The sequence below is a fragment of the Odontesthes bonariensis genome, chromosome 20 (genome assembly GCF_027942865.1).
Source record: "Odontesthes bonariensis isolate fOdoBon6 chromosome 20, fOdoBon6.hap1, whole genome shotgun sequence".
NCBI lineage: Eukaryota > Metazoa > Chordata > Actinopteri > Atheriniformes > Atherinopsidae > Odontesthes > Odontesthes bonariensis.
The window spans coordinates 32,026,604-32,040,731 of NC_134525.1; the positions used below are offsets into that span (position 1 = coordinate 32,026,604).

General features: G+C 41.9%; 2 protein-coding genes and 1 long non-coding RNA gene across 3 annotated transcripts; 2 read left to right on the plus strand and 1 right to left on the minus strand.

The window, feature by feature from the left end:
- The first annotated feature begins 330 nt into the window (after positions 1-330).
- Positions 331-2,770, plus strand: LOC142369997 (E3 SUMO-protein ligase ZBED1-like). Its single transcript, XM_075452413.1, has 2 exons — positions 331-1,575; positions 2,669-2,770. Exons 1-2 carry the CDS (start codon positions 334-336, stop codon positions 2,768-2,770), a joined length of 1,344 nt encoding a protein of 447 aa, XP_075308528.1. The 5' UTR covers positions 331-333.
- A 3,849-nt stretch (positions 2,771-6,619) lies between these two features.
- On the plus strand, positions 6,620-10,914 carry LOC142370317 (uncharacterized). Its single transcript, XM_075452819.1, has 10 exons — positions 6,620-6,802; positions 7,467-7,704; positions 7,974-8,247; positions 8,335-8,512; positions 8,814-8,890; positions 8,996-9,176; positions 9,657-9,905; positions 10,029-10,200; positions 10,289-10,437; positions 10,593-10,914. Exons 3-10 carry the CDS (start codon positions 8,032-8,034, stop codon positions 10,769-10,771), a joined length of 1,401 nt encoding a protein of 466 aa, XP_075308934.1. The 5' UTR covers positions 6,620-6,802; positions 7,467-7,704; positions 7,974-8,031; the 3' UTR covers positions 10,772-10,914.
- Positions 10,563-12,168, minus strand: LOC142370318 (uncharacterized). The gene is made up of 3 exons (XR_012767845.1): positions 11,374-12,168; positions 11,121-11,275; positions 10,563-10,914 (listed from the first exon to the last, which is right to left on the minus strand). It is a non-coding gene; the product is annotated as an uncharacterized LOC142370318 (long non-coding RNA).
- Between the last annotated feature and the right edge of the window lie 1,960 nt (positions 12,169-14,128).

Here is a 14,128-nt window from a genome sequence, read left to right on the forward strand (position 1 = left end):
GTCAAACTTTGAAGTGGTATAAAACCTGTTTATTCCATAAGTAGTTCATGAAACCTACACTGCCGGACTAAGTACATCATGGACTACTACCATTGGTACTATCAAGTACTTTCACTGTATACTTTCCAAGTAATTCATAGACAAAGTCTCTTAAACTGAACAAAAATAAACCTATTTTGTCTAACTTTGAAGTGGTTGCTCGAACAAAATTTATTAATCACAATTAATCGCTAGAGGGCACTACTGTCTGTAGTAACTTGAACAGAGCGTGAGAACGAGAGGTGAAGTTCACCTGGTGAACACATCTTGCGAGGGACCAGGGTTGAAGACAAAATGAAGCGGGCGAAAAGAAGTGCTGTGTGGGACCATTTCAACATTATTAATGCAGGCAAAGAAGTCAAATGTTCGCTGTGTCATGCGGTATTGAAATACAACAGTTCAACTAGGTCACTCAGTTATCATTTGAACACTGTGCATGGAGCTGTCCTGCATGGCACCCGTGCACCTGGTCAACCTACAATCAAAGCTACACTGGGAAGGCGAGCGTGTGATGAGAGAAGGGCGGAGGGCATTACAGAGAGCATATGCAGCATGATCGAGAGAGATTTGATGCCAATCAACACAGTTGACGGTGCAGGATTTCAGGATCTCATTGCGATCCTAGAGCCAGGCTACAATATCCCTTCGAGGCCATCAATAACCTCCCGCCTCGAGGTTCGCTACGAAAAAAGGAAGAGTGAGCTTAAAACAACGCTAGCTACTGCTACTGCTGTAGCTCTGACAACAGACTGTTGGACGGCTCTAACAACAGAAAGCTACATTACCGTGACGTGCCACTACAACGACGAGAACTGGCAGCTAAAATCGGCAGTCCTGACTACGACGAACATGTCGGAAAGACACACCGCTGACAATTTAGCTGACAAGCTTAATGAGGTTGTGGAGACTTGGGGACTCTCCGGTCGCGTTACAGCGTGTGTTCACGACAACGCAAGAAACATTGTCAATGCAAACAACCCCACACGAGTCACTTGGAAATCGGTTGCATGTTTTGCACACACTCTAAATCTCGCAGTCAATGACGGCTTTGCTGCTGCTGTGGTAAGCAGAGCAATAGTGGCAGCGGGAAGGTTGGTGAAACATTTCCACCACAGCACAATCGCAACCAAAGCCCTGGGTGAAAAGCAACAGCAAATGTCGCTTCCACTGCATCGCCTCATTCAATCCTGTAAAACCAGGTGGAACTCAGTCTGCGACATGTTTGAGCGCCTAGTCGAACAGCGGTGGGCCGTGTCAGCCGTATTATCAGACCGTTCCGTGACCAAACTGGCAGATGCGAGGACTCTGGAGTTGAGAGACGACTACTGGCAGCTAATGGAAGATATGGCACCGATGTTGGGAACCCTGAAGTGTGCAACTACGGTGATGTCTGCCGAGTCGGAGGTGTCAATCTCAAACACTTACCCCATCACGTTCAGTCTAATCAACAACCACCTCGGCGCTGCAGACGGGGACAGCCACAAAGTCGCAGAGTTCAAGGAAAGAGTGCGAGATTCGCTGGGCGAGCGCATGAAGGTATGTATCCATTAATTATTAAAATGATCTATATTCAATAATAATAACAATAATGATACAAAAAATGACGCAAACAATAGGCCCTAATGTAATTGTCATTCAATTGTATCCTTTTTAATAATTGTATGCCTATTGTTTCTATTTTCAACAGATTAAGTCTGATGACCTCGACTCATCCACCCATATGGTCGCAACTATAGCCTCTTTCACACTGCCGAATAACCCGCGTTTAATTCGCGAATTTAGTGTGTCCGCTGTTGCGTTCACACTGCCGACCCGGGTTGCCGCGTCAACTCGACTCGCCTTTCGACCCGCGTCGGACCCTAGTCTTTTTGCCGAGCCGAGTTTGATGTGAACGCAATCGACGCGGGTCGGACGTGGGCGTGACGTGAGGAGTTTAAAAAACATAATGGACAGCTGATTCAGAACAACAGCGACAGGTGAGGACAAGTTTTACTCTGTTTTAGCCTACATCAAGTTGGAGACACTTTTTAATATGGCCAACTGGGGAGACAAGGAGGTCCGCGAGCTCCTCAGCCTCCGAGCAGAGGACGTTATTTACCGCCACATTTCGGGGACGGTGTTCGCATTCTTCTGCTTCAAATTGTAGCTGGATTTCCTCAATTTGGAGGTTATAGTGCTCCCGTATTCTCCGCATATGTTCATCGGCGGCATCCCACGTTGTAACCATCCACATAAAGTAACAATTCCATGAACTGCATTGCATAAACGATATCTCAAGGTGTCCCGCCATCGTTTGTTTGAAAAATTTGATGCAGACAGGTGTATTTAACCCTACCTCCGACGCATGGCTTGTGCCTACGTCATTGTACACGCCCAGCATTTTATGCGTTTCGTGTGACGCTCTGCCACTAGGCAACGCCCCCTGAACTCGGCTTCAGGCGACACGGGTCACCAACACACCAAGCGTTCACATTGCTCGACGCGGGTCGAAGGTGCAATTTGGACCCGCTAAGGTAGCGGGTCGCAGTGTGAAAGGGGCTTATGCTTGACCCTCGCCACAAACACCTGGGATTTCTACCTCCAGCTACCAGGAGCTCAGCTCATTCTAAACTGCTTGAAATGGCTACAGCTGAACGCGACAGCGTCACAGCAACAGGTGCCGCCACCGCTGGAGACGGGAACACTATCCAGACAGCAGCGCCTCAGCGACATGGGGCTACATCTGCTATGAGTCTACTCCTGGGTGAAACCTATTCCAATGCTCGCAAAGGTGGCGTGGAGAGCGAAGTGGAGATTTACTTAAAGGACCCTCCTGCAATTCTTGAGTCGAACCCCACATGCTGGTGGAAAGTGAATGAAGGGAGGTTTCCGACGCTGGCAAAACTAGCAAAACGGTATTTGTGTACGCCAGGCACATCAGTCCCATCTGAGCGTGTATTTTCAGCAGCTGGCCTCACTGTAAATAGACTGCGCACACGCCTTACCCCTGACCACAGAAGGCAGAAAAATGTTGTGCATGTTTCAGTTGAGGATTTCCTAATTAATAGCTTAGATGCAGTTTCTTCATAATCTATAGGCTCAATAATTTTCTGTTTGGCTCTCTATTTAATTTCTTTTATTGTTTTTTTGTTTTAAATGTGTAATGTTTCAAATGCACGAACTGAGCCAGTCCTTAATTTATTTGTTTTTTTTAAAAACATTTTTTATTAAAGAATGTATTTTGTTATACCATAAAAAAACATGTCTGCTTTCTTTTCCTAATGCATAATTACTTGAGGAATATGTAATATAATATAATACAATATAATTATCATAATATAATATATACTTTTTGAATTCGGTGTTTTAACTAGCTGATATTTTTAAAGGCCCTATTGAAACACTGAAATTCAGGTGAAAAACGCCGCTTATCAATTAATCGTAAGTCGATCGATAAGATCAGTCAACTAATGATTAATGAATTAATCGATAATTTGCATCCCTAACTCCTACAGATCTTTAATCTTTATTCTCACTTTTTAACGGTGTGTCTGGTTCTCTAGCGTAGCATGGCTACCAGTTCTCTTCCTCCATCTCCTGCTTTCACCTGCTCCGTGTGTCAGATGTTTAGTTACTCCTCTGCCTCCTTTAGCGATAATGGTACATGTAACAAATGTAGTCTTTTTGTAGTTTTGGAGGCGAGATTATCTGAATTGGAAGCTCGGCTCTGCACTGTTGAAAATCAACCGATAGCGAGCCAGGTCCCTTTAGCCAGTGTGGAGCCACCTAGCGTAGCTAGCTCAATTAGCCTCCCCCTAGCAGAACCTGAGCAGCCAGGATTACAACGTGGCTGGGTGACTGTCAGGAAGAGGCATAGCTCTAAAGTAAAGCCCGTTGTTCACCATCGACCTGTCCACGCTTCAAACAGATTTTCCCCACTCAGCGACACACCCGCTGAGGACAAAACCCTGGTAATTGGCAGCTCCATAGTCAGAAACGTGGCATTAGAGACACCAGCGGCCATAGTCAAATGCATTCCAGGGGCCAGAGCGGGCGACATAGAATCCTATTTAAAACTGCTGGCTAAGGATAAACGTAAATATGGTAAAATAGTTATTCACGTCGGCGTTAATGACACCTGGTTACGCCAATCGGAGGTCACTAAAATTAATGTTGCATCGGTGTGTGATTTTGCCAAAACAATGTTGGACTCCGTAGTTTTCTCTGGACCCCTGCCAAATCTGACCAGTGATGACATGTTTAGCCGCATGTCGTCCTACAATCGCTGGTTATCTAGATGGTGTCCAGCAAACAACGTGGGCTACAGAGATAATTGGCAATCTTTTTGGAGAAAACCTGGTCTGATGAGGAGAGACGGCATCCATCCCACTTTGGAAGGAGCTGCTCTCATCCCAGAAACCTCTTGTGTTTGTTGTTGTGTATCGTCCACCTGGCCCTTATTCTGAGTTTCTGTCTGAATTCTCAGAGTTTTTATCCCAGTTAGTGCTGAGTACAGATAAAGTCATTGTAGTGGGTGACTTTAATATTCATGTAGATGTTGAAAATGACAGCCTGAATATGAACTTTAATTCTATATTAGACTCTATTGGATTTTCTCAGTGTTCACAGACCGACTCACTGCCTTAATCACACCCTTGATCTTGTGCTGACTTATGGCATTGAGAGTGAACAGTTAACAGTGTTCCCTCATAACCCTGTCTTATCTGACCATTTTCTGATAACCTTTGAGTTTACATTACTTGACTATACAGTTTCTGAGAAGAAATGTACATATAGAAGGTGTCTATCAGAGGATGCTGTAACCAGATTTAAAGAATTAATTCCATCATCCTTTTCTTCACTGCCATGTGCAGATATGACAGAAGACGACTACCTAAACTTTACTCCAGCAACACTTGACTCTCTTGTTGACAGCACTATAGTTTCAATGCGTACAGCACTGGACAATGTTGCCCCTCTGAAAAGGAAGGTAATCAGTCAGAAGAGGTTGGCTCCTTGGTATAATTCACAGCTGTGTGCTTTAAAGCAGACTGCAAGAAAGTTCCTCTAATTTAGAAAAGTCTCAATTAGTCTGGAAAGATAGTTTAATAACGTATAAGAAAGTCCTTCGTAAAGCTAGAACTGCTTATTATTCATCATTGATAGAAGAGAATAAGAATAATCCCAGGTTTCTTTTCAGCACTGTAGCCAGTCTGACAAAGAGTCCGAGCTCTGTTGAGCCAGGTAGTCCTTTAACTCTCAGCAGTGATGATTTCATGAGCTTCTTTATTAATAAAATTGTTTCTATAAGAGAGAAGATTGATGGAGTCCTTCCCACTATTATCAGTGATGTATCATCAAGTACAGCAGCTTTAGAAGTATCTTTAGAACCTGATTTGTATTTAGATGGCTTCTGCCCAGTTGATCTCTCTGAACTAACAACAGCAATAGTCTCTTCTAAACCATCAACTTGTGTTTTAGACCCAATCCCAACCAGACTGTTCAAGGAGGTTTTCCCATTAATTGACACTTCCATATTGGATTTGATCAATCTGTCTTTGTTGACAGGATATGTACCTCAGACTTTTAAAGGTCCCATGGCATGAAATTTTCACTTTTTAAGGTTGTTTAACATTAATATGAGTTCCTCTAGCCTGCCTGCGGTCCCCCAGTGTCTAAAAATGACGATAGACCTAAACCATGCACTGGAAATTATTCTCTGCCTTTGGAAATGTGACCATGCAGAAGGCCTGATCGAGAAAGCCGCCGCTTATGACGTGTGCCCGCTTATGACGTGGAGGTTGTTTCCACCCAGAGCCAATAAACTGCCTTTCCCCGCCCACAGCTCTTTGGCCAGCTCATTGTAAAATCAGTTGAAAGTCTGCGCAACGCCATCTTGATTTTTCTGCGTAGGATATCTAACACACCATGGCTGATCGAAAGCATAACATTTGCTCTGTACATGGATGTACAACGGATCTAAAAAATCTTTTTAAAGCTCCTGCATCAGAACCCCTAAAGAGCCAGTGGTCAGATTTTGTTTTTTCTGGGAAAGTGACAAAAGAACAGAAGAGATTTGTGTATGTGTGCGCCAAACATTTCACGGAGGATTGTTTCCAAAACTTGGGCCAATACCGAGCTGGCCTTGCCGATCGTCTTAAAATGAACCCTGGATCAGTACCAACTCTCTTTGGCCCAACTACAGACCTCGGACAAGTAAGTAATTTAACGCTCTATAATTGTCTTGCTTTTATGTATGTACAGTATAGTTAAATAGCTTGTTACCACAAGAAAGTGTCCTGAAAGTATCGTTAGCTCTGCAGCTAATAGCTAATGCAGCTACTGTCGCTAATGTAACAGTAAATAGCATGAGGTATGCGAGTGGACACCTCATTTACTGTAACGCCAGTGTTGTGTACTTATTTGTTGTTTTGATAGCCGTCCTGCTGTTGGTGTTATGGCGCGCACGATATCTGCCTTTCCCCTGATTAAAATGACTAGCACTACGTCCATCTTTGCAAACCAGAGCAATCAGCTGAGAATGTCAAAATCGCGATTAGCGATTAGCATAGGGCTAAGTCTTCAAATTTGCATTTGGAAGATATACAAAGTAATAACTTGTACTAATTTGACCTTGTTGTATCTACACAGGCCAGCACATCAAGTGCTTTTATTCAGCTGCCTCTCTCAAGGGATGTTGCCTGCCAGACAGACCAACTGGAAACACATACTGTAGCCACACAGCTATCCTTTAGGACTTTGAAGGCCCACATCAGAAGTGAAGGTATTTTGACCCTGTATTTATTTTGCTTGAGAAAACAACAGAACAAAACTTTACTAAAGACCAGTGTTATATTTTGCATGTCTTACTAATGATCGCAAGAAAAATTATTACAATGCGTTGGATGCAGCCTGAGCCTCATACAGTGGCTCAATGGAGACAGAGGTGTAATCAAGTCCAAGTGATGGAAAATATGACTGCCATTCTACAGTTAAAATTACCCCTTTTCCTTAGGAGATGGACACCTGTCATTCTTTATATTGGTTAAGCATATAATTGTATAAGACGAATGTAACATAAGCTTGCAATCAAGGTGAACCTTTTTTTTTCTAATGTATTTTTATTTTAATTTTATTTTAATTTTCAATTTTATTTGTATATGTGTGTTTTATGTATAATATTGTTATTATTATTATTTGTCTGTTTCTGTGTGGTGTGTTTGTTTGTATTGCCTATACGTTATTGGCAATAAAGTAAAAAAAAGAAAGAAGTGAAGGTATGTTCTAGCCACCTTCAATAAGATGAGATTAACTTTATTGTCCCACATGTGAAATTGGGTTAGAAGAGTGCTGTCACTGTATGAATACATCATATGTCATACACATGAATGACTTGACATATCAAACAAACATACATCCTGACGGTACAATGGTGATATTTGTTGCAGGTGTCCAGGCAACTGTCTCCTGCAAAGACTTTGGTGTTGGGACGTCCAATGTAGACCCTTTGTTCCTGTCATCAACACCAGTAAAGAGACCATCCAAAAGACCTCGATTGGATCTTGAGGAGGAGCAGGAAGATGATGCATTGGAGGGAAGCTCTTTAGTGGATACCCCAAAGGGACAGGATTCCACTTATGACCCTGCAGACTCTGTCACAGCGTCCGAAAACTCTACACTGAGGCTGTAAGTTATCATTATCTGTGTGTGAGTGTGAAGAAAATGTAGGGATTGTGAGAACTTTCATAATTTTTTTTTAATTGTATGGCATTCCAACATGAAGGATTGGTCTCAGCGAGACTGTTGTTGTTTATAGCATTACTTTTAGGATTATTTATGTGCATACAGATTATTCATCCGGCTTCAAGGAGTGTGCTGGTTTAAAGTACTGTCCAGATGAAAGCTCAATCTGATCAACTCAAAATGTGTTTTGCTTTCTTTGTGGTTTTATATAGAGAGGAGTCCTCCACTTCCACACACATCAAGAAGTACATAGTGTACGAGAACTGCATCATGCAGTTGTTTAATGCATGTCCGGTCTGCACACGGGCATGTGATGTGAAGACTCAAAGGCTGGGGACATTCCTGTCTGTGAAGCAGCGGTGTCCCCACTGCACATTTAGAAGACAATGGAATAGCCAGCCTATCCTGGGTAGCACGCCAGCTGGAAACCTGCACCTTTCTGCCGCTGTGTACCTGAGTGGTGCATCTTTCATACAAATAGAAAAGGTAAAGTATGTGCAACTGTAGATACCGTAACTGAAATACTTGTATTTATATCAAATTACATGTATTATTTCTCCCCTCCACACCCAGGTCTTCAAGGCAATGAAGCTGGAGTTGTTTCGGTATGAAACATTTCGCCGGCATGCCAGAGCCTTCATTGAACCTGCAGTTATTCACCACTGGAAAGTCACACAGGATGTGAATCTGCAGCGGCTTACTCGGGAGGAAAAAGTCATACTCGGTGGTGACATGAGGGCTGATTCTCCAGGTATTGTTACTTGACTGAAGTATTGTATTTTGTACAGTGATATTGTTTGAAGTTCAAAGGAATGACAGCAGGCAGGGGGTGGTTTTATCAAGGTCTTTAGCTCCAACTATCTGTAGCCAAAGGCCAGCAATCAGAGTGTAATAGTGCTGGCTCTGAGACACACAAAAGCCAGGGACCAGGTCTGATGGCTCTAAGCAGTGTGTTGTTATGTGAAGTTATGAATTGCACCTAAATATAAGAATACATAATATGTATTGAATAGTGATTCCAAGTGTCATTATTTAAACCCAATTTTTAACAGGTCACTCTGCAAAATATGGGAGTTACACCATGATGGATCTCCAAACTAACACCGTTGTGGACATTCAGTTGGTCCAGGTGAGTTGTTGAAATTGACTCTGTAAAGGGGTTATTTGTTGTAATTTAAAAATCAAGGTCCATAATACATTGTCTACTAATGTGTTTTTTTTTCTGTGGTGACAGAGCAACGAGGTTGGTGGTAGCTGCTATATGGAGAAAGAGGGCCTGACGAGGAGTCTGGCCTTGCTCGAGTCGCGTGACGTCAAACTGGATTGCATTGTCACCGATCGTCATCCTCAAGTTCAAAAGTTCCTCAGGGAGAGAAACATCACCCAGTACTACGATGTGTGGCACTTCGCAAAAGGTAACTATTCAGGTTTTCAGGTAACCTAAAGTACTTATGGCATCTGAGGTGGAAAAGACGCTGGCGTTCACCAGTGAATCAACATGTTTGGTCAAAGTCAGATGTTCAGAAATATCAACACCAAGATCTACTCTTTCCACCTCAGAGTCGTTAATCTGGACTGGTTGGTAGACTTTCTGCTGATATTGCCTGAAATCTATATATATCTCCTTAGTCTTGGTAACAATAGGAGTAGGTTGTTGTCTTGGCAACAGTTTGAAAGTCTATCTACCTCATTCAAGTAAGCCTGCTCATTGTTCTTAGAAATTAGGTCAACTACTGCTGTGTCATCAGAAAAATTGACAGCAGTGATGTTGGACAGTCAAATGCTGACATTATGAGTCAATATTATCAAATGCTTTGAAATTGTTTTTGAATTGCTACAGCATAGTTGTCACTCTTACTCTTTACTAAGTGGAATGTTGTTTGCTTTCATTTTAGGAATTTCAAAGAAACTGGAAGTCCTATGTAAGATGAAAGACTGTGAGAAACTGAACAAGTGGATGAAAAGCATCAACAACCACATATACTGGACTGCAGCTAATTCAACCTCAGGGCCAGAGAGAATTGCCAAGTGGAACGCGATCCTCAACCATGTGCAAGATATCCACACGCATGAGAATCCTCTTTACCCCAAGTGTGAGCATGCAATCCGCACAACAACGGACAAAAAGAAATGGCTCCAAGCAGGTATCTCAACCAATATGCAGGCAAAATGTTAAAACAGCAAACAGACAAGCAAACAACGAGGTCATTGCTGTGATATTTGTTACTGTATTGTTTTCTAATAAGATATTTTGTTATTGTTTGCAGCAACTCCAGCTTTCTACAAGTTGGAGTCTCTGCTGACAAAGAAAAGAACGCTGAAGGATGTGGAAAAACTGAGCCCCCACCACCAAACGTCATCTTTGGAGGCTTTCCATGCAGTCATCCTTCGTTTTGCTCCAAAAAATGTAGTGTTTCCCTTTATTGGAATGCTGTGCAGGTAAAACAAATCTTTACTCAATACTTTTAGGAATTTTAGTTTAAAATATCTGTCAATATGAACAAATATTTTTATCTTGTACTTCCAGACTCTACCTGGCTGCTATGCATTTCAATGAAAATGCGGATCGACCACAGGCCGAAACGGAGGAAGGTGTACCCCTCTTTAAACTCTCCTTTCCAAAGTCTCGGAAGGGAGAGTGCAGAGCTAAACCAGTAAAGACGAAGGCGACCTTTGGTAATGGTTCAAATCAATTAAAATGACACATTGTTTGGAATTTTAACATTTATTTCTCTCGAAGAAAAATGGATTACATACAAATACACAAAATGCACAGTAAAAACAAAACTCAACCAATTAAATGGAGATATTGCTTGTGCTTTATGATACAGGTTATGTTTCTGACATGATGGACCTAATCTTCGATGAAGTCTTTTTTAACCCGACACCATACAACGATGCGCTGTTGGCCATCTCTGTCCCAGAAAACTTATCAGCGCAGTATGAGAGGCCGGACAAGGAGGAGGTCATTGCCAGCTTTGTTTCAAGGTTCAAACAGGGGGCCGTTTAAACCCAACATAGTGGCCTTCCTCATCAGGAAACTCCGAGCGGATGCGCAGGACCACACAGGCTGGAATTACAACCCGGATTCTGCGTCCCAAGAAGCCCCAGCACCAGCTCACAAAACTGCGACAGGACAGATACCTGTAGCGACTGAACAATTGATTAGATATTAAATTCTGAATGTATCATTGTGTGTGTGAAAAAATAATTCTATGCACCAATGGATCATATTCGGTCTGTTTTGTGTCCCCCCCCCCCACCCCATCCCTCGCTGTACAAAAATAAATAAATTATTGGAATACAAAGTCAAAACTCTAAACTTCTGTTATTAACTTATCTAACAATGCACAATTTACCGGTGTATTTCTCTGAACTGTAGAGGACCATAGTCTGCTCTGTATATTTGGCTGGCATTTTGAAGTGAGTAGACATTTAGGCAGACAGGCTCCAATCCAGGATGGTCTACCATGCATGGGAGCTGTTCTTCGACCTCCCGAAGTCGTGTAGTAACCTTTTTTAGAATTAGAAACGGTAAGTGACATTTATTAGCAAAATTAGTTGCCGAAAGAAGAGACAAATTATTTTCCAGTGAGGTGGTGAGAATGTTACCTGTGGTATCTCAAGGCAGCAAATATTCTCCACTTCTGTGGGCATAGTTGCACATTTTCCACAATGGCACCTATGTAAAAAATGTAGGTGGATATAAACAACATAAAAAGGTATAATGGCTTGTTAGTGTCTAGCTTGTGGCTGTTGAGTAAGTAAACATCAAATGTGCTCTGGAGTAAATCAAATATTATTTTTCATACGGTGAACATTTATCTTCAGGAATAAATCATGAGTAATGTGCAACATGATTTACATGGATGTGAAGGCTGCATAGCTCTTTTTTATGACAAAGATTACTGATATAACTAGACATACAACTACTTCAGCATAGGTAGCTAAGCCCACATGATAATATCTGTAACAACACATAAGCAAAACAAACTAAATTAACGGCGAAATACTTAACTAACCATTCAGAGACGTCCTGCTGTAGTCGCTGATTTTCAACTTCTTCAACTTCTTCTCCATCTGGATCAGACTCTGGGTCAAATTGAAAAGCTTGAACGACTGCTGTTCTACGTGCCATAGCGATTCACAACGCATTTGCGCATGGTACCAAGGGCGGAAGTAAGGCCACACCCCCACCCTCCGCTTTGCCCCGTCTTTCTCCTCCTAATTTGCATTTAAAGCTGCAGGCCCTAAACAGCTCATTCTGAGGATCCTAAGAAAAACTCATTTTGGGACTGGCTGTAATTCTGCACCAAGGCAGAATGTTGCCTATATACAGTATAATACAGTATAAGGGGACCACTAAAGCCTCTAAAAATATATAAAAGCCTCCATTTATTTTCATGTCATAGGATCTTTAAGGTTGCTGTAATTAAACCTTTACTTAAAAAACCTACTCTTGATTCAGAGGTGTTGGCTCATTATAGACCTATATCCAATCTCCCTTTTATGTCTAAAGTTCTTGAAAAAATAGTTGCAGCTCAGCTTTGTGATCATTTACACAGAAATAATCTGTTTGAAGAGTTTCAGTCAGGATTCAGAGTGCATCATAGCACAGAAACTGCACTGCTGAAAGTTACCAATGATCTCCTCTTAGCCTCTGATAGCGGACTTGTGTCTGTGCTTGTCCTGTTGGATCTCAGTGCTGCATTTGATACGGTCGATCACAGTATCTTATTACAGAGACTTGAACATGTTATTGGGATTAAAGGAACTGCATTAGGCTGGTTTAAGTCATATTTATCTGATAGATTTCAGTTTGTTCTTGTAAATGAAGAATCTTCCTCACACACCAGAGTAAGTCATGGAGTTCCCCAGGGTTCTGTGCTTGGACCGATTCTTTTCACTTTATACATGCTTCCATTAGGTAACATTATTAGACAGCATGGCATAAATTTCCATTGCTATGCTGATAATACTCAGCTGTACTTATCTATGAAACCAGATGAACCCAATAGGTTGGTCGTACTACAAACACGTCTTAAAGACATAAAGACCTGGATGACTCAGAACTGTCTGCTTCTAAATTCAGACAAAACTGAAGTCGTTATCTTTGGACCTGAGCGTTTCAGGGAGAAATTGTCTAGTTATATAGTTACTCTAGATGGTATTTCCTTGGCTTCTAGTTCTACAGTGAGGAACCTTGGAGTTATTTTTGACCAGAATTTATCATTTGACTCGCATATAAAACAGGTTTCTAGGACTGCCTTCTTTCACCTTCGTAATATTGTTAAAATCAGGAACATCTTGTCTCAGAGTGATGCAGAAAAACTAGTCCATGCATTTGTTACTTCAAGATTGGACTACTGTAATTCTTTATTTAAGAGCTGTCCCACATATTCTCTGAAAAGCCTTCAGTTGATCCAAAATGCTGCAGCCAGAGTTTTGATGAGAACTAACAGCAGAGATCATATTTCTCCAGTTTTAGCTTCTCTTCATTGGCTCCCTGTTAAATTCAGAATAGAATTTAAGATTCTTCTCCTAACATATAAAGCTCGTAATGACCGAGCTCCATCATATCTTAAAGATCTCATTATAAGATATTTTCCTAACAGAGCACTTCGTTCCCAAACTGCAGGTTTACTTGAGGTTCCCAGAGTTTCTAAAAGTAGAATGGGAGGCAGAGCCTTCAGTTATCAGGCCCCTCTCTTGTGGAATAAGCTGCCAGTAAATGTCCGGGAAGCAGACACCCTTTCCACTTTTAAGACCAGGCTTAAAACTTTCCTTTTTTATAAAGCTTATAGTTAGGGATGGCTCAGGTGATCCTGAAACATCCCATAGTTAAGCTGCTATAGGCCTAGACTGCTGGGGGGCCTCATCTGTCACACCTTTCCTCACTTTACTCTCTTTATGTATATGTGACATTATTGTGGTCATTAACTCGTGTTTCCCTGTTCCAACAGATATCCTTTGAATGGTGTTACAGTGCCGCCGTCGCCGCCGCGGCCCCCTCCCCCCCTTTCTGTCTTCTCAAACCCCAGCTGGTCGAGGCGGATGGCCACCCTTCCTGAGTCTGGTTCTGCCAGAGGTTTCTTCCTGTTAAAAGGGAGTTGTTTCTCTCCACAGTCGCCTCAGGCACGCTCAGGACGGGAGATTGGACCGAAAAAGAAAAAGTTTTCAGTGCAATCTGTTGGTTTCCTTAGCTAGGAAATTGTTTTTGAATTGGCTCTATATGAACGAATTGGATTATTTTATGAATAATTATGATTACAATGAATTGAATTCCAATTGGCTTGAATTGGACGTTATTATCTAAGTGCCTTGAGATGATATTTGTTGTATTTGGCTCTATATAAATAAAAATGAA

Excerpts from the sequence above, each read along its gene's own strand:
- LOC142369997 (XM_075452413.1), top strand. The coding sequence starts at position 334 with ATGAAGCGGGCGAAAAGAAGTGCTGTGTGGGACCATTTCAACATTATT. Across the intron at positions 1,576-2,668 it reads CGCTGGGCGAGCGCATGAAG|CTGAACGCGACAGCGTCACA; the intron begins GTATGTATCCAT and ends AAATGGCTACAG.
- LOC142370317 (XM_075452819.1), top strand. The coding sequence starts at position 8,032 with ATGCAGTTGTTTAATGCATGTCCGGTCTGCACACGGGCATGTGATGTG. Across the intron at positions 8,248-8,334 it reads CTTTCATACAAATAGAAAAG|GTCTTCAAGGCAATGAAGCT; the intron begins GTAAAGTATGTG and ends CTCCACACCCAG. Across the intron at positions 10,201-10,288 it reads TTTATTGGAATGCTGTGCAG|ACTCTACCTGGCTGCTATGC; the intron begins GTAAAACAAATC and ends TTGTACTTCCAG.